At 32.0% G+C, this 22,519-nt stretch overlaps 2 protein-coding genes across 2 annotated transcripts; one reads left to right on the forward strand and one right to left on the reverse strand.

Moving 5' to 3' along the window:
- Positions 1–3,625: 3,625 nt before the first annotated feature.
- LOC114369408 (LOB domain-containing protein 20-like) lies at positions 3,626–6,032 on the forward strand. The gene is made up of 2 exons (XM_028326640.1): positions 3,626–4,092; positions 5,602–6,032. The coding sequence occupies exons 1-2, from the start codon at positions 3,700–3,702 to the stop codon at positions 5,926–5,928; spliced, it is 720 nt and encodes a 239-aa protein (XP_028182441.1). The 5' UTR covers positions 3,626–3,699; the 3' UTR covers positions 5,929–6,032.
- Positions 6,033–17,296: 11,264 nt separating this feature from the next.
- LOC114370883 (myosin-binding protein 7-like) lies at positions 17,297–21,528 on the reverse strand. The gene is made up of 4 exons (XM_028328286.1): positions 20,995–21,528; positions 19,195–20,703; positions 18,615–18,661; positions 17,297–17,734 (listed from the first exon to the last, which is right to left on the reverse strand). Exons 2-4 carry the CDS (start codon positions 20,509–20,511, stop codon positions 17,626–17,628), a joined length of 1,473 nt encoding a protein of 490 aa, XP_028184087.1. The 5' UTR covers positions 20,512–20,703; positions 20,995–21,528; the 3' UTR covers positions 17,297–17,625.
- Positions 21,529–22,519: the final 991 nt, after the last annotated feature.

Below are 22,519 nucleotides of genomic sequence, written 5' to 3' on the forward strand. Positions count from 1 at the left end.
AAATAAAAAATAACGTGTTACAATTGTGGAAAACAAGGCCACATTAGCAAATATTGTAGGTTAAAGAAAAAATTGAGAAATCTTAACCTAGAACCAGCCATTGAAGAGCAGATTAATAATTTGCTAATAGAAACTTCAGAGGAAGAAACAAAAGCTTCATCCTCCATACTCTCTGATGAAAACCTCAACATAATTCAACAAGATGACTAACTATCATCGATGGATGATGAGAGGCAAATTAACACTCTAACAAGAGAACAAGATCTCTTGTTTGAGGCAATCAACTCCATACCTGACCCCCAGGAAAAGAAGGTTTTCCTGGAAAAATTGAAAAAAACTTTAGAAACAAAACCTAGACAAAAAGGTTTCATCACAAATAATAAATTGGACATTAGTAACATATTCAAAAGACTAGAAAATACTTCAGCAAAACCAACCACAATCCAGGATCTCCAAACAGAAATTAATAATTTAAAAGGAGAAGTTAAAGAACTTCGCCAACAACAAGAAATTCATCAAATCATCCTTTCCCAACTTGAGGAAAATAGTGATTCTAAGAGTACCAAAAAAGATGAAGAAAATGAAAATCTAGAAGATGAAATGTTTATGGGATTAATCAACAAGATTAAAATCCTAAATTTTTACATAAACATCAAGATCATTATTAATGATTTCGTCTTAGATACTATGACCCTATTTGATACAGGGACTGATTCAAACTGTATTTTAGAAGGATTAGTTGCCACAAAATTCTTTGAGAAAACCTCAGAAAAATTAAGCACAACAAATGGCTCAAAATTAAAAATTAATTTTAAATTATCAAATGCAATTATTGAAAATCAAAACCTTAGAATTAACACAAATTTTCTTCTGGTAAAAAACCTTAAGAATGAAGTAATCCTAGGTACTTCCTTTATTAGAGCTCTTTTCCCCCTTCAAATATCTAAAGAAGGAATAACTACAATTCAATTTTTCTACAAAACCAATCTCTAGAAATATTAATCTTATAGAAAACAAAATTAACCAAATTAACTTCTTAAAAGAAGAAGTATCTTTTAATAACATCCAAATACAACGGGAAAAACCCCAGATAAGGGAAAAAAATTCAATCTTTATTACAACATATTGAATCAATTGTATGTTCCGATCTGCGACATGCATTTTGGGATAGAAAGAAACATATTGTTGACCTTCTCTATGAGAAAGACTTTAGGAAAAAACAAATTCCCACAAAAGCCAAACCAATTCAGATGAATGAGGAACTTCTTCAATACTGTCAAAAGGAAATCAAGGATCTGCTTGACAAAGGCTTAATCAAGAAAAGAAAAAACCCATGGTCTTGTGTGGCTTTCTATGTCAATAAACAAGCTGAGCTTGAGTGGGGTACACTTCGCTTAGTCATAAACAAGCTTTCTATGTCAATAAACAAGCTGAGCTTAAGGCGGTAACTGATGTGAAATTTAAGGTACTTGGTCATTTTTTTTGTCCAGAATGAGTAACTGATCCGGTATAAAAATAATATTTTTTAGTTTTTATTAGAAAAAAATTTAAATTAGGGAGGCAGAGTTAAACACAATGAAATTTAAAGAATTCATTAAAAAAACAATGAGATTTAAAGAGAACCTAATAATACAACAGCATTAAAAAATTAATATTGTGTGTGTTACATTTACCTTCCATCTCATTGAACTTAGATCATTTAATCTTATTGAGAACCATGATATTTCATATTACATGCGAAAAAAAAAAGAAATTTTTTATCAAATAAATCTCACTTTGTTTAGTTTTAGAATTCACTGATGATATTTGATAAAAAAAATTGTCTCTGTGTCTTCTATTAAATACATTTTTTATAACTGCTTTTCTTTTAGCATTAAGATCCTTTATTTTTTTTTTCAATGAACAATTTATTGAATTTATCGATTGAATTGAAATGGTTGTTTTGGAAATCATTCGATTATTTTTATAAATTGTTGAATCTTTTTTGTTTTCACTCAATTCATCTATCTTTTTGAATTTAAATTTAATAACAGTCAAATAATGGATCTCACATGTTGATTTATACTTAAAAGTATGGTTGTTAAAATCAGACCGGACCGGTTAAATCGAGAATTGGAAGAACTTGATAATTGATCTGTTTACAAATCGGTCAAAATATTGATAAATCGGCCTAAACTGGAAAAACTAGTGCTCGCCCAGTTTTAAATGGTTTTCAAAAATTACATTATACATTATGCATATCGGGAGTTCCTACTTCTAACATGTATAGTAATAGCATCTCAAAGTCAAATTGTAACCCATTCAAGAGCATAATAGTGGAACCCGCTTCAATTGAAAGTTGCTTGTTGTAGCACTGGTTGTTCTTCATGCAAAGTGGGTCAGAGCATGGCAAAATAATATTAAAAAATAAATAAGGAAGTGACCTTAAAAAACGTGAGAAAGAAAGAAATGTGGGATTGATTTGAGAAACTTTAATAAATTTTTTAGTTGAAGTAGAACTTTGATTGAGTTGTTTAAAGTAAAAAATGTCATGTGATATCATAAAGAAATGTGAAATATTGTTCACAAAAAACTTTGATAGGTTTATTGGTTGAAGTTAAGTGGCTTTCGTTTTAATGCATTGTACAATGTAAAATATTGACAAATCCTGAAAAAGTAAATATCCTGTCGCATAAAAAGTAGCATAAACAAGAACTTATTTTTTCCTGTGAGATCATATCATATGGCAACCATAATTGATAAAAGAAGAAAAAAATATTTTTTTACCAGGTTATGAATATATATATATATATATATATATATATATATATATATATACACACACTAATGCATTGTATTTTACTATTTTTTATTTGGTGTCCAATTGATAGACATCTTATATAATAATGTTTTTCATGCTTGCATGGTGGGGATAATACTGAACAATATTGAATATAGTGAATATACATATTAAGGATGGGAAGTTTCATTGTGGTCCTTTAAGGGTAGCTAGAGTGCGGTCGTTTGTTGTTATAATAAAAGTGGAAAAAATATACAAATTTAGGTAATATTATATTTCTTTTTAATATATTATATTAAATATAAAATTTTTATTACCAGTTTAATTACAGTTAAAAATTAAACTTTGAACTAATACCTTTATCAGTTGAATGACCAATCTAATTCTAAAAGCTGCTTAAAAGTACTAAGTCTCACTCCCACAAGTTCCCTTCCCAAACTCATTCTCGGTGGCTTAAAATGACCCTTATTAATCAATCTTTTATTTCTTATAAGATAAAAAATAAAATAAAGAAAATGGGTAATCTTGGATGAGAATCCTCTACCCACGAGAACCATACATGTCAGGTTCTACCATCCCACACGCGAAGAGTAACAAATGTTGCACAGTTCATGTGTTCCCCCCCGGCCACCACAAAGACAACCTTTTCAAGTTTCACATAACTACTCTTTCATCATATCTCAATATTATATACATAGAATCTAACAAACATGCTAACGGCAACAACAATTTCATCACATGCACGTGCTCCCTCACATTCTCCCTCACCAACCTTAAACGTTTTCTTTTTCAAACAACAAAAGCCTCACCACACTCACAAGACTAACGTGCACTCCCCACAACATATAAGCATCACCACCACCCCTTTCGCTTTTACTCTCTAACATCATAATTAATACTCCAATTAATTAATTGTTAGCATGGCGGAGTCCCAAGGTGAAGGTGGTGGTGACAGTGGCGCTTCTGGAAGCAGGCGTAGAGGCATTGCTTCCAGGCGCGCCATGGCAGCACAAACACAAGATGAAGCAATGGTGGAATCTTCACCCGCAACACCATGTGGGGCATGCAAGTTCTTGAGGAGGAGGTGCATTGAAGGGTGCATCTTTGCACCCCACTTTGGTAATGACCAGGGTGCAGCCAAGTTTGCAGCTGTGCACAAGGTGTTTGGTGCTAGCAATGTGTCAAAGCTCTTGTCCAACATTTCGGTGAACCGCCGCAATGAAGCAGTGACAACAATATCATATGAGGCTCAGGCAAGGTTGTCTGATCCAGTTTATGGTTGTGTCTCCACCATCCTTGCTCTGCAACAGCAGGTAGTTTTTTTTTAAAAGAAAAATCATATATGTCTTTTTTATGTATCACTAAAAAATTAGGTTCAGAAAAATTTCTCTCTCAAATTAAAATAATATCTTATAACGAAAAAATGATAAGTTAAAATAAAATTGACATTAAATCAGAATTTAATAGGCATGTATTCCAATTGATCAGAAATCATCTAAATAATTATTATAAGAGACAAAAAATTATATATAAAATAATTTGTGATTGGATGATATTATAAAATATTTTTATCAAACTAACAAATTATTCTAAATGATAATTTATGATTGTATGATAATATCCACAATCAATTTATAGTTTCTTATATTATTATTAGTTTATAATCAAATTTCTTATATTATGTAGAATGTTATTTCTAATTGGTGAAAGAATATTCATTGATATCGTAGGACTGGATATATATTATTAATTTTGTGGGAAGGAATTTCCTCATGTGACATTTTGGTCGTGTGAAATTACAGTCTTTAATTCAAAATAAGACAGAGAAAATTTAAATAATAAAAGAATGAAGACATGAAGTTTTGATGATGGAGATTTTTACATGAGAAAATCCAAGTGGTCTCCCTTGAGAGGAATCCACTCCCTTTTGTATTCTGTAACAGCATAACTCATCGTGATTTCCGCTTCAGTTTAATTTCATGAATGTCACTTCAAATTCATTGTAGCTTTCCTCAAATATTCTTCTTACTAAATAGGTCTGTTTTTTGTTAACAATATTTAAGAATTTTCAATCGGAATACAATAAAAATTAAATGATAAATAAGATCATGTTAAGTTTAATTCTTTCTGCTTTAAATTGGTATGTATTAAATTATTAATATATCTTCTTTACCAAGTTGTGAATACGGAATTTGAAGAAACGTTTCTTTAGTACCTAATTAAAGGGTTGGTCAAGATCATGTTATTCATGTTTGATTTTTAAAATGGATAAGCAAGTGTATGTAACAGGTGTATCGCAAATGATCTTGTGCATGCTCATACATCCTAAATAAATTCAAAGATACAAAATGGGCCGGGGTGCTATTTTGTAATTTCAATGTCTAGAATTACTCTATATTTTATTATTTGACAATACTACTTTAAATTTGTTTCCAGCGAAAATAGAACAAAAGAAAATTAAAGTGAAAATAAGGAGATATTTTTCTAATTAGAAGTAAAAATAAAACAGAAAACATTTTCTTAAATAAATAATCCTACATATTCAATGGTATAACTCAATTGAGAACACACAAAACTTGTAGAGAGGACAAACATGAGTTTAATTCCATACAATATATCTTTTGAGAGAGATGAAGAGCTTTTAACTGTGACTAATTAAGTCTTGGATCAATGATTAATTTTATGGTTAGTCCAACAATTAAAATTTATGAGAATACTTAGGGTTTTTTCACTGAGTGAAAGGCTCTTATTACTATGCTTAAAAAAATTAAATAATCCTTAATTTTTTATCTATGAAATTGCTGATTTTTTATCCAATCCAGGTGGCAACTTTGCAAGCAGAGCTAGCTATGTTGCAAACTCAGCTGATGAATAGTAGGTTTGCCTATGCAAGTGCACTTCAGACCACACAGCTACAACAACCAAATATGAATGCAGGAGCACTACAACCAGCATATTCCAACAACTCATGTGCTTCAACCAACCTTCTGAACTTGAGCAGCTTCAACAATAACACTGGCTTTGACCTTGAAATGGACACAGCACCCTCCTCATCAAGTTTGGAGCCTCTTCAACTCACAAGGTTGCCCCTATGTAAGGAAGAGGATGAAGAAGAAAGCAAGACTCAGCAAGCCTTTAACCATCGTTGAGTAACTAGTTTCCCTGTTTGTTTATATTATTATGTTAGTATGTTAGTATTACTCTTTGTTGGCTTCGACTTCATATATAATTAAATATTGCCATTCATGATTAATGTAATGTATCTCATGAAATCGTTATATATATATTATTTAATATTTAATTTGCATGATATATGTATCTCATATATATATATATATATATATATATATAATCCATAAAAATCAAAGAAACTATCATGACAGGACTGCGTTTAAAGAAATTAGAGCTTAAGAAAAAAATTGATGAAATATTATTTTTTAATTTTTATATTATTCTTCTAGATTTTTTAGTTGTAAAATCATTTATCAATATTTTATAATCTAGTGAACCCAAAGAGTTGGTATAATGTTGTAAGGTCTTGTTGCACTCACGAGTATAAACAATCTATTTAGTGAGTAAGATGAGTCTTTGACCCAGTGAGGGACACTCATGATCTCTGGTCTAAGACAAAAAAAAAAATCTAATAATTTTGAAATTTCACTCTCAATAGATAAAATAATTAATTCATAACATTGTTGATCTTATATAACAATTTTAATTCGAAAAACTCTTTTTAGTAACAGCTGTTTTAGGTATTATTAATAATTAATTACAAGACAATATAATTATTTAAGCTCATAATTAAAGTGTTTACAATATACCATTAAAAATGTAACTTTAAAAGTTCAATGACCATTTGTCTAGGAATGATTTAGGTATGTGAATTTTGAAAAATTAATTATTATAATCTCATTGTCACTATTGAGTCTTATATAATTTATGATATCATTAATTTGTTTAGTTGTTGTGCTTGTGATTGTGTGTCACTAATGAATATCAATCAAAAGGCATAAGGCAAAGGCCTAAGTTACATTGTTATATATATGATCATGTGTCAGAAGTTTATAATATACATAACTCATATATTTTATTTAATTAATTGAGTTAGATCTCTTAATTTATTGTGTTATATATAATACAAGGATAAGGTAAAATATTATCATATCCTTTTCTTCTCTCTCTTTTTTTATGAAGAAAAAATGATATGATGTCTTTGTGAAGGATATATAAGATGTGGACCCTTCTCAACCTTAGTTTATTAATTTAAGGAAGAAAAAAAGCTTATAACTTACTCTGTCTTTTTTTGTAATTCTCTTCAACACATTTTTTCTTCAACCCTCATATATGTTCAATATACTTAATATGTTAATTACTTAAAATATTGTGATGTTTTTTTAAGCGTTTAAATGATCATATATTAAATCTACTTAATATCGTATTACTTAGAATAGTAATGATGTTTTTTAAACAATTAAAATTATTATTCATTCAAAAAAAGCTATAAAAAACTGTTCCATGGTCCAACATAAATGTTGAGTATAAGAGCAACTTTTGATAGTTTTTATTTACAGTTCTTTTTTTTTTTTTCACTTTTCATAACTCATGAAAACTAATTTCCGTAACATAAAACTTAAAATTATGAAAATCTATAGTACAATTTTTTATACATTACAAAAAAATTATATATATTACCAAAACTAATTTTTGTAATGTATTAGAAAATAAATATATTACAGAAGTTAGTATTCATAAAATTCGTGAAAGTAAAGAGTGTGTGTGTTAAAATTAAGAAAACCAAAAAGATAAAAAAAAAATATGAACCATCAATTTAAAATTAAAAAAAAAAATCTAACAATCCAAATTGAGTTTCCCATGGTGGGAGACTTATACAAGTCTCGCGCGATTTCCATTGGTTGCTAGGTGCACCCAGCATTATTGCTAGTGCACCTAGCAATTTAAGTGAAGTGACAAAAATATCTTTCACTTAAATTTTAAAAACCCTACTTCCTGTGCTTTACTATTCCTCGTCCATATGTCGTCATCTCCCTTCTCTTCTTCACGTTGCGCCTTCGTCTTCTTGCTTCCTCTTCCTTGGTTTCCTTTGCATCACCGCCATTGGTTGCTTCCGTTGTCGGCATTAAGGATGTCTCCATCGCTCTGTGTCGCTTCCACCACTGAGGTAAGCTTCCTTCTCCTTCATTAATGGCAGCTTGGTGGTGGTTGGGTTCCGTATACTACATATGAATTATATAATCCGTATGAGTTATACGAATCATATGTTATTTTTTAAATTATTAAAAAATGTATTAAATTTTTTTTAATAGTAAAAGTTTTTTTTTTATAAAAAGTATTATTTTCTTTTCTTTTTTAAATAGGTTCTTTTATGAAATATAAATATATTATTTTCTTTTTTTGTTTGTAAATAGTTATTGTTTATTTTATAAATAAAAAATAGTTTTTGAATTATGATTTGAAATAGTAATTTTTTTTGTAATTGTAAATATATAAATTTTAATTTTGTTTTAAAAATAGGTATTGTTTGTGTTTTAAATAAAAATAGTTTATTTTGAATTATGTTTTGAAATAGTTATTTATTTTAATTGTAAATATATTAATTTTTGTATTTGTTTTTAAATAGTTTTTTTGTATGAAATATAAATATATTATTTTGTCATTTGTTTGTAAATAGTTATTGTTTATTAGATAAATAAAAAAAAATTATTTTGATATGTTTTTAAATAGTTATTTCTTTTAATTCTAAATATATTGATTTTGTTTTTCTTTTAACTCTAAAATAATTTTTTTTATTTAGGAATGATTGTATTGTAATTGATTTAAGTATTGTTTGAATTTTGACATAAATTTCTATGTATTTGCAAATTTACAGATTATGGTTAGAATTAGAAGTTTAGGTTGTGCCTTAGGCAGAGTTATAGGAAGAGCCTTAGGGAGAAAAGATAATCGTGATTCAAATGATACTCCCCAGCGACGAAGGCCCACAACATCCGCATGTAGGCAATGGGAAGTTGTCGATGTTGTTGTCGATGTTGTTGAGGATGCTCCTCACGTGGATCACGCAGCTAAAGAGGTCTTCCAACATGTTGAAGAAGCAGGTGTTGATGCCCAGGATTTTCTAGGTGGGTCGTGTGATACATCAGTGCTAACTGCCTATGTTGATCATGTTGCAGTCATTGCTTAGAATGAAGAGATATTTATAGTTTTTAATAAATTGTATTTCAATAAGTATTTGTTATTATTGTTAAAATTATTTAATTTTTTTTTAGGAACGTCCTAAATTGAAGTTATCCTCCCATGGAATGAAGGTTCAGAAATTCAAGACGCCTGCTGCTGAGATTGAAGGGTTAGTTGCTACCATAGGATTAAGTCCTTTGATTGCATGTTCATTGGACACTGGCGATCGGGGACTTATATCAACTTTTATGGAGAGGTAGCATAAGGAAACGAGCAGTTTCTATCTTCCAGTAAGAGAGGTCACCATCACCCTCGATGATGTGGCCTATTTGCTTCATCTGCCCATCATAGGCGCGTTCCACAGCTTCGACACTCTTCATTTTGACGAAGTGGTGTTGATGTTAGTGGAGTTACTTGAAGTCACTAAAGATGAAGCTAGAGCTGAGACAGTACAGTGTCATGGAGCATGCGTACGCCTATCGTGGCTACGAGAGATTTATCATAGTAAATGTGAGGCCAGACACTGGAATGTAGCAGCTCGAGCTTATTTGCTACATTTGTTAGGTTGCACTATTTTTGCTAACAAGAGTGCAATACACATGCATGTGGTGTTCTTGGACGCCTTTCGAGACCTTAGTCATAATGGAAGCTACGCATGGGAGCTACCGTCCTAGTGTATATGTACGATAATTTGAATAATGCTTGTAAGAGCGGTGACAGACAACTTGCTGGATATATCACACTATTACAGGTAATTGTCATTGATTGTTATTTAATTGTTTTTAATATGTTCATTTTAATTTTTTTTGTTCTGATCAAATTTGTGTAGTGTTGGATTTATGAGCATTTTACATCTATTGCTGAGGCTTTTACAGACTCAGACTATGATGAAAGGTCACCACATGCCTACCGTTGGACATCTACGAAGGCATTACTAGTATTGACGTATTGGAAGCATCTAGATCGACTAACGACTGTTGATGCTTGCTGGATGTCTTAGGTGACCACGGTGCAGTTTGACCTCATTTCATGTTTTTTTGGACATATCCGATGGGATCCCATTGTTGTCATACACCGATCAGAGAGGGTGGTGAGGCAATTTGGGTATGTTCAAACGATTCTTCTACACTGTCCGGGTTCAAGATTATGCTTCAAAGATATTGATGACAGATGGATGCATTTCTCTGACTACCTTGCACCGGTGGGCCAGATTTGTGTTGTGCCTGGACAATATGCACCAGACTACATGGACAATGTGCACCAGGCTGACACAGCCTAGTGATCCACCCAGACATCCATCTATCATGCAAGATGAGACATATGTGGAACCAAATGTGCTAGAGTACCCGGTGGCGACAGTAGCTACGGAGGAAGCACCTGCACCAGCACCTTCTGATGTGGAGCAGCCTAGACATGCAGTGGTAACATATATATTCATGTTATTCTTAATTTCATTTAATTTAATTATGCAATATGATTATACCTTATTTGTTGTTGTCAATATCATAGGAGGCTTGCCAAGCAATTGCAGAAATGTTGGAGTGGTTGCTCAACCTAAGGATGATGACTAAAGGCACAGAAACATACGATGTCATGCAAGACTGCCTAAGGATCATTAAGGGTGTCATTATGGATCGCAATGTATATGTGCGGCCGCGACGAAGGCGGCGCACGGATCACGCATAAAGACATTTATAATTTTTTACAAAAATTTGTAGACTATGTTTATCATTTTATTTGATTTGACAACATTTTTGTTTTAGCAATTTTATTTGAATTTTTTTATATTACTATGGACAAACATAAATTATTTAACCCTAAAGTGTAACACTAAACCCTGGTTTTCACGTCACAATTAACTCTAACACCGCACGTAAGACTAAACCCTAAGTATTATAGTAACCCTAAACAGTGAACTTTAACATAAAGTATAATACATAATTACATGAATTTCCAGTAAAACAATTATATATTAATGTAGTATATTACAATGTCACTCTTCACTCTCCACTTAAATCAAAATAGTCTCTTTTCAACAAGTAGGGACCTCTTTAATTCCTCAAGTTTGCATATGTCACTAAAGAGGTTGATATACTCATCAAATCATTTGACAAGTTCTTTAAGCAAATGGTTGTGCACCAATGACCATGAATCTTCACCCATACCTAATAACACAGCAATTGCACGATATCCATAGTTATCGTTAGCTTTCACATCCACAATGTTTTCAATGAAATTGTGAATGAATGGATGAAATTGATCCAACATCGGCATAATCCTTCTTGGAATGGCCTAGTCAGAAGATGATGCACTACGTTTGACTGAAGAATCACTATTTTGCACAGAATGTAAAGCATCAACATACTTCCAATAAGAAGGATCACACTTTGTTTATCTTTGGTGTTTGGTCATCAATTTCTTCTGTGCACCTTTGGTGTTGACCTTCTCTGGAGGATGACACATAGAGTTTAGATCAATGTAGGCAATTTCTCGGAGTTTACTCTTTAGAGTAACTTTGCCACAAACATCAAACTCTTCAAATCGCTTGGATATAGTTTCCATCTCTTCGGTTATGGTCACTTGGGGCTCAGATAACCCTTGGTCTGAAAAACTTAGCCTCCGCCAAAACATATAGATTGTCTCAAGTGGTATGATACCAAGAACATATTTGGATATCTCACATGTACATGGAAGACCGTGAGTAATTCTCATGACACATCCACAACGAGAAGGGTTTTTGTCAGCATAATGTACACGCTCATACTCAGCAGCAATCTGATTTAAAGCATACCTTGATACCATGCCAAGTAGCCTCTTGTATAAGGTAATTTTAAAAACATTTTCAACCACATATGTACTTGCCTCAAAGGATGCCTTAATTTCTATGTGTTGCAACGTGATCATGTTGTTCATGGCATCCCAAACACTACATAGGTCTCCAAGGTTATTTTGTAACAATCTTTTTAAAGCTCAATGAGCAGATTCAACCCTACATTTTAAATACACAAAAAGCATTAAACAAATACAATAATTAAAATCCATGAATTCCTCAACCCTAATAAAAAAATATAAACATTTTCATACCTGTTTGTTGCTGTGTTTCCTAAGTACATCACCTTATTCGTCCAGGCTTTAACAAATTTTTCCTTGTGATGAATTATCCATGTTTCATTGACATAGTCAACAAACATTGGTCATGGTGAACAAGCAATTTCAAACTTCTTAAGGCAATCATCGAATTGATGCTTGGAACAACAATCAACCAAACTCCCCTCAGGCATCCATAACATACTCCCTTGCATTTTTTAACCAATTATGGATTTACATTTTGCCTTGACATTCTTGTCGATGTGAAACCTACACAAAAAGTTGGTACACTCAGGGAATACAGTTTTCACGGCATTCATCAATGCTAGGTCTCTGCCGGTGACAACAGGGAGGGCATCATGTCTCAAAAAAATACCTCGAAACTGTTCGAGAGCCCAGACCACATTATTTAGACATTCTCCCTCCAAATATGCAAAACCAGTAGAGAATGTCATCCTCGTTGGTATTACACCAACAAAGTCAAGTAACGGGAGCCTGTACCTGTTTGTTTTGTAGGTACTATCTATCAAAAACACCAAATTACATGCATTGCATAACTTCACCGCATCTGGATGACACCAGAAGATATCACATACAACATTTTCATCCTTTAATCTATGTCAATGAATATACTAATCCCATTCAAGAAGTTTCATTAGATGTTGCATTTCAGTATCATTGCCTCTTATGGAATAATGGTATGCACTTCTTGCATTATATATTTGTTTGATTGTTGTACAACTATTGGCATTATGCTCCTTCAACGTTAGCAGAATATTTCTTGGCTTCACCATTGACTTTGTCATATAAGTAATAATTGTCTTATCATCCTTGGCAATCGGCCAGAGTATGGATGTCCAACTAATGACTTGGCCAATTCAAGATTATGACTCCCACACATTAACTTCACATCCATCATTGGCCTCCAACCACTGGTTTCCAACGAAACTTAAAAGGACACCCACATTTCCTACTGCCAGTATCTTTTCTGACAAAATCTTTCTTCCTAGACCTACACTGACCACTCTTTTCACAACCAATTAACACAAATGAAGTCATTCCTTTCATACCAATGTTTATGTCTGACCTCATAATTACCGTGACAAATCCAATTTTATAAGCAACTGATTGAGTCTATTGCAAAACATAATCTCGGGTAGCAAACACCTACAATGCAATCCACATAAGTTTAGTCTTCAAAAGGACATTCATTTTATTAATTTAATAACAATAAATCATATTATTACCTGAGAAGTATTAAACGCATAAGAACAATCAACATATTCTTCATTCACACCAACTTCGTCTTCATTTTCATCATTCATATCAACTTCTTCAGACATTATATTCTCATACATCTATTAATCTTCGTCCATCTTAACAAGAGATTCAAAATTTTCAATATCACAAACAAACAACCCCTAACCGCACCATACATATACTATCACACAAAACCCTACGTAATTTTTTACTGCATATCATTTTATAAACATTAAAATTGATAACCCTATGTATTAAAAACCAATAACATCAACTTTTTATTCTTACAATTCATAACCATATAATACATAAAAAATTATAACCGTAGCATATGTAGTAAAATAAATTATTTTATTCAACTTAATCTAATTCATCAAATTATTACCTCACAAAACAATCAATTTTAGACCACAAAAACTCAAATAAATTATCCATACATTACAACTATAAATTATCTTACAAATTATACCATTTTCAAAATATAAAAATAAGTAATTATAAATTAATTATCAATCTACACTTCTTTAAAAATATTTAAAACAATAATACGAATTACATTTCAAATAAACATATAAACAAATAATTTTTCTTTACACATTAAATTAATATTTTTAACAATCATACTAACATACTTATAATTTAAAAAATTTAAAAATTTAATATTTATTTTAATTTAAAAAAGAAATTAAAAATCTGTATGTCATACGGAGTTAACAAATATATTTTATATATTGAAAAGCTCATTATATAATTTTTGTGTCTATTATATATAGCGACACTATTTGTTTACAACATAATGTGTCTATTAGCTTAGTTAGTTTGAGTGTTCTATTAATAATGCAGAAGGCACAAGTTCGAGCTTGGACCATTAATCCGTATGAGTTAAAAAAAAAACTCATACGAATTGACCATCCGTATGAGTCATACTATACAGATCGTCGATCCGTGAAAAAGTGAAGGGCATTTTAGCCCTATTACTGTGTTGCTGGGTGCCCAAAGCAACTGCCTTAAGTGTGTTGTAGGCCCAATACGGATTGGCAATCCGTATGGACCAACGGATTGACAATCTGTAAAAGAAAAAATCTCATACGGATTGTTATAAGTTAAAAAAAACTTATACGAATTGATGATGCGTATGGGTCATACGGATCGTCAATCCGTATGGCTCATATGGATCATCAATTCATATGGATCGTCAATCCAAGAAAAAGTAAAGGACATTTTAGTCCTTTCTCTGCGTTGCTGGGTATCCCAGCAAAAATACTGGGCCCAAAGCAACTGCCTTAAGGGAGTTGCTAGGTACACCCAGCAACATTGCTGGTGCACCTAGCAATTATGTGAATGGGCAAAATTGCCCTTGTTTAAAAAATGTGAATACCTTCATACGGAAAAAGGTTCTTTCATTGTTGTTATTTTCAATTGCGGAAGAACCTTCTTTCGTGCCATCTCGTGGAAGAACTTCTTCTGCAAGAAGCCACGGAAGAAGGTTCTTCCGCTGTTCGCGGAAGAATCTTCCGCTGTTGTTATTTTCAACTACAGAAGAACCTTCTCCCATGAGTTAATTTGTTTTTTTGGTTTTTAAATTTTTGGATTATTTTGTATTTGCCTATGTTATTTTGTATTTTGTATTTTACTATTACAAAATTTAATGCATATTTAATTCGGATTATTTTTACAAAATAAAAAAATATTTATTTAATATATATTAAATTTTGTAATAGTAAAATAAATTTGTGATAGTAAATATTTTTTATTTTTAAAAAAATATATGAATTAAATATTTTTTATTTAATTTGGGTTACTATTACAAAATTTAATGTATATTTAATTTGGATTACTATTACAAAATTTAATGCATTAAATATTTTTGTAATAGTAACCCGAATTAATGCATTAAATATTTTTTATTTAATTCGGGTTACTATTATAAAATTTAATGCATTAAATATTTTTGTAATAGTAACCCGAATTAAATATGCATTAAATATTTTTTATTTAATTCAGGTTACTATTACAAAATTTAATGCATATTTAATTCGGGTTACTATTATAAAATAAAAAAATATTTATTTATTATATATTAAATTTTGTAATAGTAAAAAATTTGTGATAGTAAATATTTTTTATTTTTAAAAAAATATATGGATTAAATAATTCGTATGATTTATATCAAAATTAATTATCACAAAATTTATTATTTAAATTTACATACGCATTAAATATGCATTAGAAATTGTAGTGATATGTATAGTAACATTATTTATTTTATAACCTAATTGGCTCATTATCCCAGAGCGTTGTGCTAATAACCTATATATTTTTTAAAAATAAAATATATACTATCACAATTTTTTTTACTATTACAAAATTTAATATATATTAAATAAATATTTTTTATTTTGTAATAATAATCCGAATTAAATATGCATTAAATTTTGTAATAGTAAAATATAAAATATAAAATAATATAGGCAAATACAAAAATAATCCAAAAATTTAAAAACCAAAAAAATAAATGAACTCACGGAAGAAGGTTCTTCCGCAGTTAAAAATAACAACAGCGGAAGAACCTTCTTACATGTGATCTCGCAGTAGAACTTCTTCCGCAGGAATCCACGGAAGAAGGTTCTTCCGCTGTTGTTATTTTCAACTGGGGAAGAACCTTCTTCTGTGGCTTCCTACAAAAGAAGTTCTTCCACGAGATGGCATGGAAGAAGGTTCTTCCGCAGTTAATGTTACAACTGTGGAAGAACCTTCTTCCATGCGATCTCGCGGAAGAAGTTCTTCCGCAAGAATTCACGGAAGAAAGTTCTTCCGCTGTTGTAATTTACAACTACCGAAGAACCTTCTTCCGTGGCTTCCTGCGAAAGAACTTCTTCCGTGAGATGACACGGAAGAAGGTTCTTCCACAATTGTAACATTAACTGCGAAACATTAAGGGATATTTTGGAAATTATAAAAAATTGTTGGGTGCACCAGCAATCTTGCTGGGTGCCCCTAGCAATTCCCCTGCCTTAAGTGTGCTGCATGTGCATGGTGCGCTCTTTTGACCTTGGCTGGTATGGGTTTTCCTGCGATTTGACCAAATGTAATTTGTTTTGCTCTGAGTATGACATGGTAAGAGAGTTGCTTTTCATTTTTTAAAAAAAAATATTATAATAAGAAAAAAATAATTAATCAATCATTTTATATAAAAAATTAAAAAATAACAAAACATTAAATTTTTTGGATTAAATTTAGTTTTGTTATTGTGGTACCCATGAAGTTGTAAAAATTTATAAAATCTTAACTATAGTTTTATACCACAATTTAAAACCTTGACTTCCTAACTAAAGTTATCTAGTTCCGTCCCTACATACCAGAAGGCCAAAATATACCCCTTCTTTTTTAACTTATAAACCGTTCCATTTTTCCCTAATAATATTCAAACTCAATATACATAATAAAAGGCACTAGCATTTCTTTAGCTACCCTCAAATTGGGTCAAACATACTTCATTCTTTAAAATAAAAAAATCTGCAAACCTCTCGCATACCTATCCACGAGGTCAACACTTCAAAAGAATGGAGATGGTAAGCAAAGAGCAGCTACAAATTCATTGCACACATACCTTAGTCAAAGTTATTTATAATTAAATTAATAAATTCACAACAAAATCCATTCATTCGTTAGGGAGAACAGAAATTGTGGAGATGAAAGCAAACGTAAAACATGGGCGTCTCCAGTCATTGATTGATCCTTAACCTCATAAAATATACATCATTAATAATTATTAATATAGAACAATTGCTAGTAGAGTGAAAGACATGACAACCCTATTTGCAAACAAATGAATTTACATTACCATACATGAATTTAATCAATGTAAAAGGAATAATAATAATAAAAACATGCACGACCATCCCTTCCGCACTGCAGATTTGAATGTGCGAGTTTGGAAGTTGAAGGTACATACATTTGAATGTGCAACAAACACTATACAAAGTAATAACTGAGATTTTGGATATAAACATTGCATAAAGCGTGACAAAACTTGCAGCAATATGTTATATACAAGATTTGTCCAAAGATGTACCTCGCACTGAACTCCAACAAACCATACAAGTGAGAATGCTCGTATGTCACATCATATCCAAGTTTCACCAAATCAACCAACAAATTACACTCATTTTTCACGTAAATAGCAATAAAAGAACACTGCACAATACACCAATTTTAACGATCCATGGGGAAAAATCAAAATCTCATCGTAGTAGTGTTACTAAAATTCAGTTGTTGCTCCCACATTTGACTAGGGAATTGAAGAGTTAATCCCACACTTGCGTACTTGAAATGCATCTCCATGGCCTTGCACGCGTTCCCTTGTCCAGGAGCATCAGCAAGCCGACACTCTCAAGCGGTAGCCCGAACATATACCTACAGTCACAAGCATTTTAGATGGACAATTTCTTGCCAAGGATCATCAAGGGTAAAGTACGACAATATCAGCAACAAACATTTCTCTTCCTTTGCAGGTTTAAAACAATGCACATAACATAACCTATGAAAACACCTATAAGAAAATACTAGCATATTTAATAGACAACATTACACAGAAATTTGCTAATATCTTTTATAGGGTGGTTTCACAGGGCACTTGTGTTGTTTCAAACCTGGATGCATAATTAACAGAAATCATCAGAATGAAAAAAAAAAAAAGTGCCTATGCTTTGAGGGAACTGTATCAGTATGAGATCATCAATACTGAGAAACATCCTGAAAAGTTCCATAACAAGAACAAATAAAAGCTCATCCCTCCCTTCACAGTAATATCTTCCGATACTGTTCAAAGACGAGATGTTGCCATGTTACAAACAACAAAATAATTTGTAAAAGTAGAAGCTCCATCAATTAGCTTCTATAGAAGCTCTGTATTTGGTTTTATTTCATTAAGCAAAACCTACTTTTAGATTTAAAATATTTTCTAAAATTGTGTTTGGTCCAACTTTCCCTTTGAAGGAAAAGAAAAGTTCAAGGAAAAAAAGGACCAGACCCCAAATCCAATGCATGTTAAATACACTCAATACTTTGATTATCCCAGCCCACTGTAATATAGTTTTAAAGGCAAATGGTGAAACTTCCAAGATACAGATATGACTAAATTCTTAATATTTTATTATAGGAGTAATGAATTATGCCTTATTTCACTCCCTCTTTAGTAAACCACCCATAAATAACAAGACAAAGTTATAAATAAATTCTGCAACAGGTAAAGATATAATTTTAAGCAATCAGAAAAAGTGTAGCTGTCACTTACTTGCTTTGGTGAGCTCTCTTTCTCCAGAAAACAATTGATGAGATCCACTGAATACAAAAAGATGAAATGGCATAAGTTCCATTTTCAAAGCTTTCATCAAATATATGCATGTTTTCAATAATGCAATTAGTAAAAAAATAGCATGCATTGCGAGACAGCACCCACTGCATCTCAATATCTCATACAGTAACGGAGGTGTTACAAAGGCAATGTCTACTACAAAGAGGGAAAACAAAACTGCCAAGAGAACAAAGGAAAAACAGCTTATGAATTATTTCTGCTGTTAAATGAAAGGCATTTCTTTTCATGCATTAATTGACTTCATAAGTTAGCTTGTGAGGCATTTTCATAAACTTGGAAAAGCCAACTTAGCTGAAAACCACTTGCAATAAATTCTTAACCGAAGTAAAGCAATAATAAGCAGAATGACGGAACAATGATTGATTATCTAAATGCAAGCCCAAGACAACACCAAAGGATGGATAGATTAAATAGGATGTGTCCTTCCCCGTCAGATATATCATATATGGAAGAAACACATACAACATATTGCTAGTAACCATTTTCATCTTTAAATTACCTTAACAATTGAAAAGAGCATAGAGTTAGAGTTGCCAGCAAAATACGGTTTCCTTGCCATTTTTCTTTTTGGTGACATCTCTTTGCACAAATGTTGAGCTATTTCCTTCAGTAACACCACCTGTGCTTTATCCGTGCGCATTGAAATGATTGCCTGCCTCATTGATTCCCTATCAGCCTCAAGTGCCTGAAGCCTCATATGAAGCTTCTTTATGTAGGGATCCTCAAAATCAGCAGCATGATTCCCTGACTCCCTAGGAGTGGTTGCATAATCTTCAAAAGCACCAGCTTTGGAATCTGTGAAACCATTATATGGTGCCCCACAATGAACAGAGTCAATTGTATAAATTCTGTCACTCGTATCATCGTCATCCGATGCATTATCTACCTTCTTGAAATTGGAAGGATCCTCTGACTGTGAGAAATAATCTCTCCTATAGTTACTATTGAGCTTGGGAGAATCCATCATAGACTCAGGACCTATTTCTTTTCCCATCCCGCTCAAAGATGCTGAGTCACTGGACGATCTCCTAGGATGCTTAGTCCATCTTGGAGACTGTCCAACGATCACTTTCTCTAGAACATTTTTCCCTGTAAAATCCCCATCCATCTGACTGTAAGTTGAGGTTTTCTCCATTTTAGAAATCCTATTTTCCAAGTTCCTCAAACGGTCACTTGGGGTTTCATCAAACACATATTTCTCTATATCAGTGTCATCATTATCAGCATCCATAGCATCATGCATCACATTACACTTCAAAGGAGGATATTCATAGGTTGGAAGTTCATATTGATCACCCTCAGCCTCGTCCTCGGTAAGACCAAAGCTCATCAACCTGTGTTTGTAAGCCTGAACTTCACAGGTAAGTGACTGAATTATCTGTTCTCTCTTATAGAGCAAATCTTCCAAAGACAGAAGCTCCTCCTGATCATGTGTCATCTTCTCCTCTGCAAAACGCTTGAATTGGCGCGCCTCCATTTGAACCTCCGCCTTCTCCCTCTGCAGCCTCAATATCATCGACATGGCCTCATTGGCCGCTGTGGACGAAGAATTCCTCTCCTCGTCCAACTCAGCATTCAAATCCTGAATGGTTCTCTGCTGCATGCTGACCATCTCGCGTAAGGCCACACATTCATTCTCAATTTCAATCCGCGCAAACGCAGGAATGGGTAATTGGTCGTCCATTTTAAACTCATCAAGCTTCCGTTTAACGGACCGCATCCATGTCCCCGAAGAATGAGCTACCAAGGAGCAACCACATCCACAGTTGCAACACTTCAACAAATCCCCGGAAGATGGGACTACTTCCGAAGCCATAGATCAAAATGCATTCAAAACCCTTAAACAACTTAAAGTCGCTAATAACGTTTCACCAAATAAAAGAGAAATCAACTAACATAAAATTTCATCAATTGGAAATTTGGGATTTATTATAACATTCCCTCTGTCTTTTCCCTTCCCTCTATTCCAAGCACCTTCTCCGCAGGATCAACAAATCAGGCAAAACACCTATAACAAATAAAAGTAAACAACAATGTCAAATTAAACCTAACAACAAAATTCAACAAAAAGAAAAACAGCACCTACAAGGTAAAAAGAATAAAGAAAAACTTCAACCCCAGAACTAAAAATCGATTTTTTTTAATTTCCTTTTTTGCAAACAAGCTCAAAACCTTACCACATAACCTAACTCCCACCCCCCCCCCCCCCCCCCAAACCGAGAAACTCAAGGCGAGAAATTTTCCACCAAGAAATAAAAAAGAGGGAAAATAGAAAATAAGAAGAAAAATAAGGACCCACCTCGTAGGAGTTGCCGTTGACGAATCAGTAGCAGCCGGCGGCGAAGGTCGCAAGGAAGAGAAAACAACGCAAATTTTCCCGGAAAATTCAGCTTCTCCTGATAAAATTAGGAACCAAAAAGAATTCCGAAAAAAAAAATTGAAGAAAAAAAGATGCACCAGCTGGTACCAATCCGAGAACAGTTGAATTCTCGCTTTCTTGGAATGAAAGAATGGACAATGGAGGAGCGGGAACGGTGTTTGTTTGGCGGAAAGGAAAAAGTTGAAAGAGAAAAAAAAACGAAAAACGAAAAAACGCAAGAGCGAATTTATTATTCAGAAACCCTAGATTATTTTTTTTTGTGTGTTCATTGATTTTTGGGATGTTTGTTTTATCTGGGTTATCTGATTTTTGGTTTTTGTGGGGGGGAAGAAGCTGTAGCTGATTGATCTCGCTCCCCGAAGAGAGAGAAAGAGAGAAGGACAGAAAAGAACAAAGAGAGAGAGAGAGAGAGAATGAATGAACGGTGAAAATTGTAAACGCCAGGAAAGAGAGAGTGAGCTGTTTGAGGTAGCTTTGTGTCGTTGTCGGAATTTACAACTTTTTTTTCAATGCACTATTTTTTAGTATTATAATAATAATAATGATTAACCTCTTTCTTTTTTTCAAAAGAAAAAGAAAACTATTTATCACATTCTACCAATTTGATAAAATAAAAATATTAGGAAAATTTTAAGCGTGCTTCCCTTTTTTTGGTATAGGTGGAAGGTAAAAAAAAGTTAAATAAAATGAAAGAGAAATTGAATATATATATATATATATATATATATATATATATATATATATTAACTACATTTTATATTATGTGGGTTTTATTTGTTATTTAAGGTGCTATGTTTTAAGAAAATAATTAATTATATTAATTCTAACTATAATAAAATAATTTTATGTGATTAAAGTTTTCTTATTTTATAAATAATTAATTATATTGTATAGTTAAAGTTATACTTCTACTAGTACATTTGTTTTTAAGATATTATTTAAAAAAGCAATACCTTCTTGATATTTTAAAATAATAAATAACTGGAGAAAGGAAAATATTTTTGAAATGAAAAATATTGTTGGAATCAATGAAATTGAACTCAAATTTGTTAAGCAAATTTTTAGGTATGAGTGAAAATAGGTTAAGTAACCTATCAAGAATTTATGTTATGACTTATATAAGAATTGACCTAGCCTATCTTGTTTATTAAAAAGTAAAAATTAGATATTTTTTAAAAGTTTATTTAAATAAAATGTCAGGCCTTAATTAGGCTTTAAAAAAAAGTTTATTAAGTTTGATAGACGGACATATTGCTATACATAATTATATATAATAAATTACACGATAATTTAAAAGCTATATAATTAATAATTACTAATAAGCATGCTTAGGCCCACTTAGGCCCATAAATGTGTGGCTTATAGGCCATTTTATAAGTTGTCATAATAAGTTTTTTAAACATACTTATAAGTAAGGTCGAGTCAAACCTTTAAAAGAGGCTTG

Source organism: Glycine soja, chromosome 10 (assembly GCF_004193775.1).
Source record: "Glycine soja cultivar W05 chromosome 10, ASM419377v2, whole genome shotgun sequence".
In the NCBI taxonomy this organism is placed as follows: Eukaryota; Viridiplantae; Streptophyta; class Magnoliopsida; order Fabales; family Fabaceae; genus Glycine; species Glycine soja.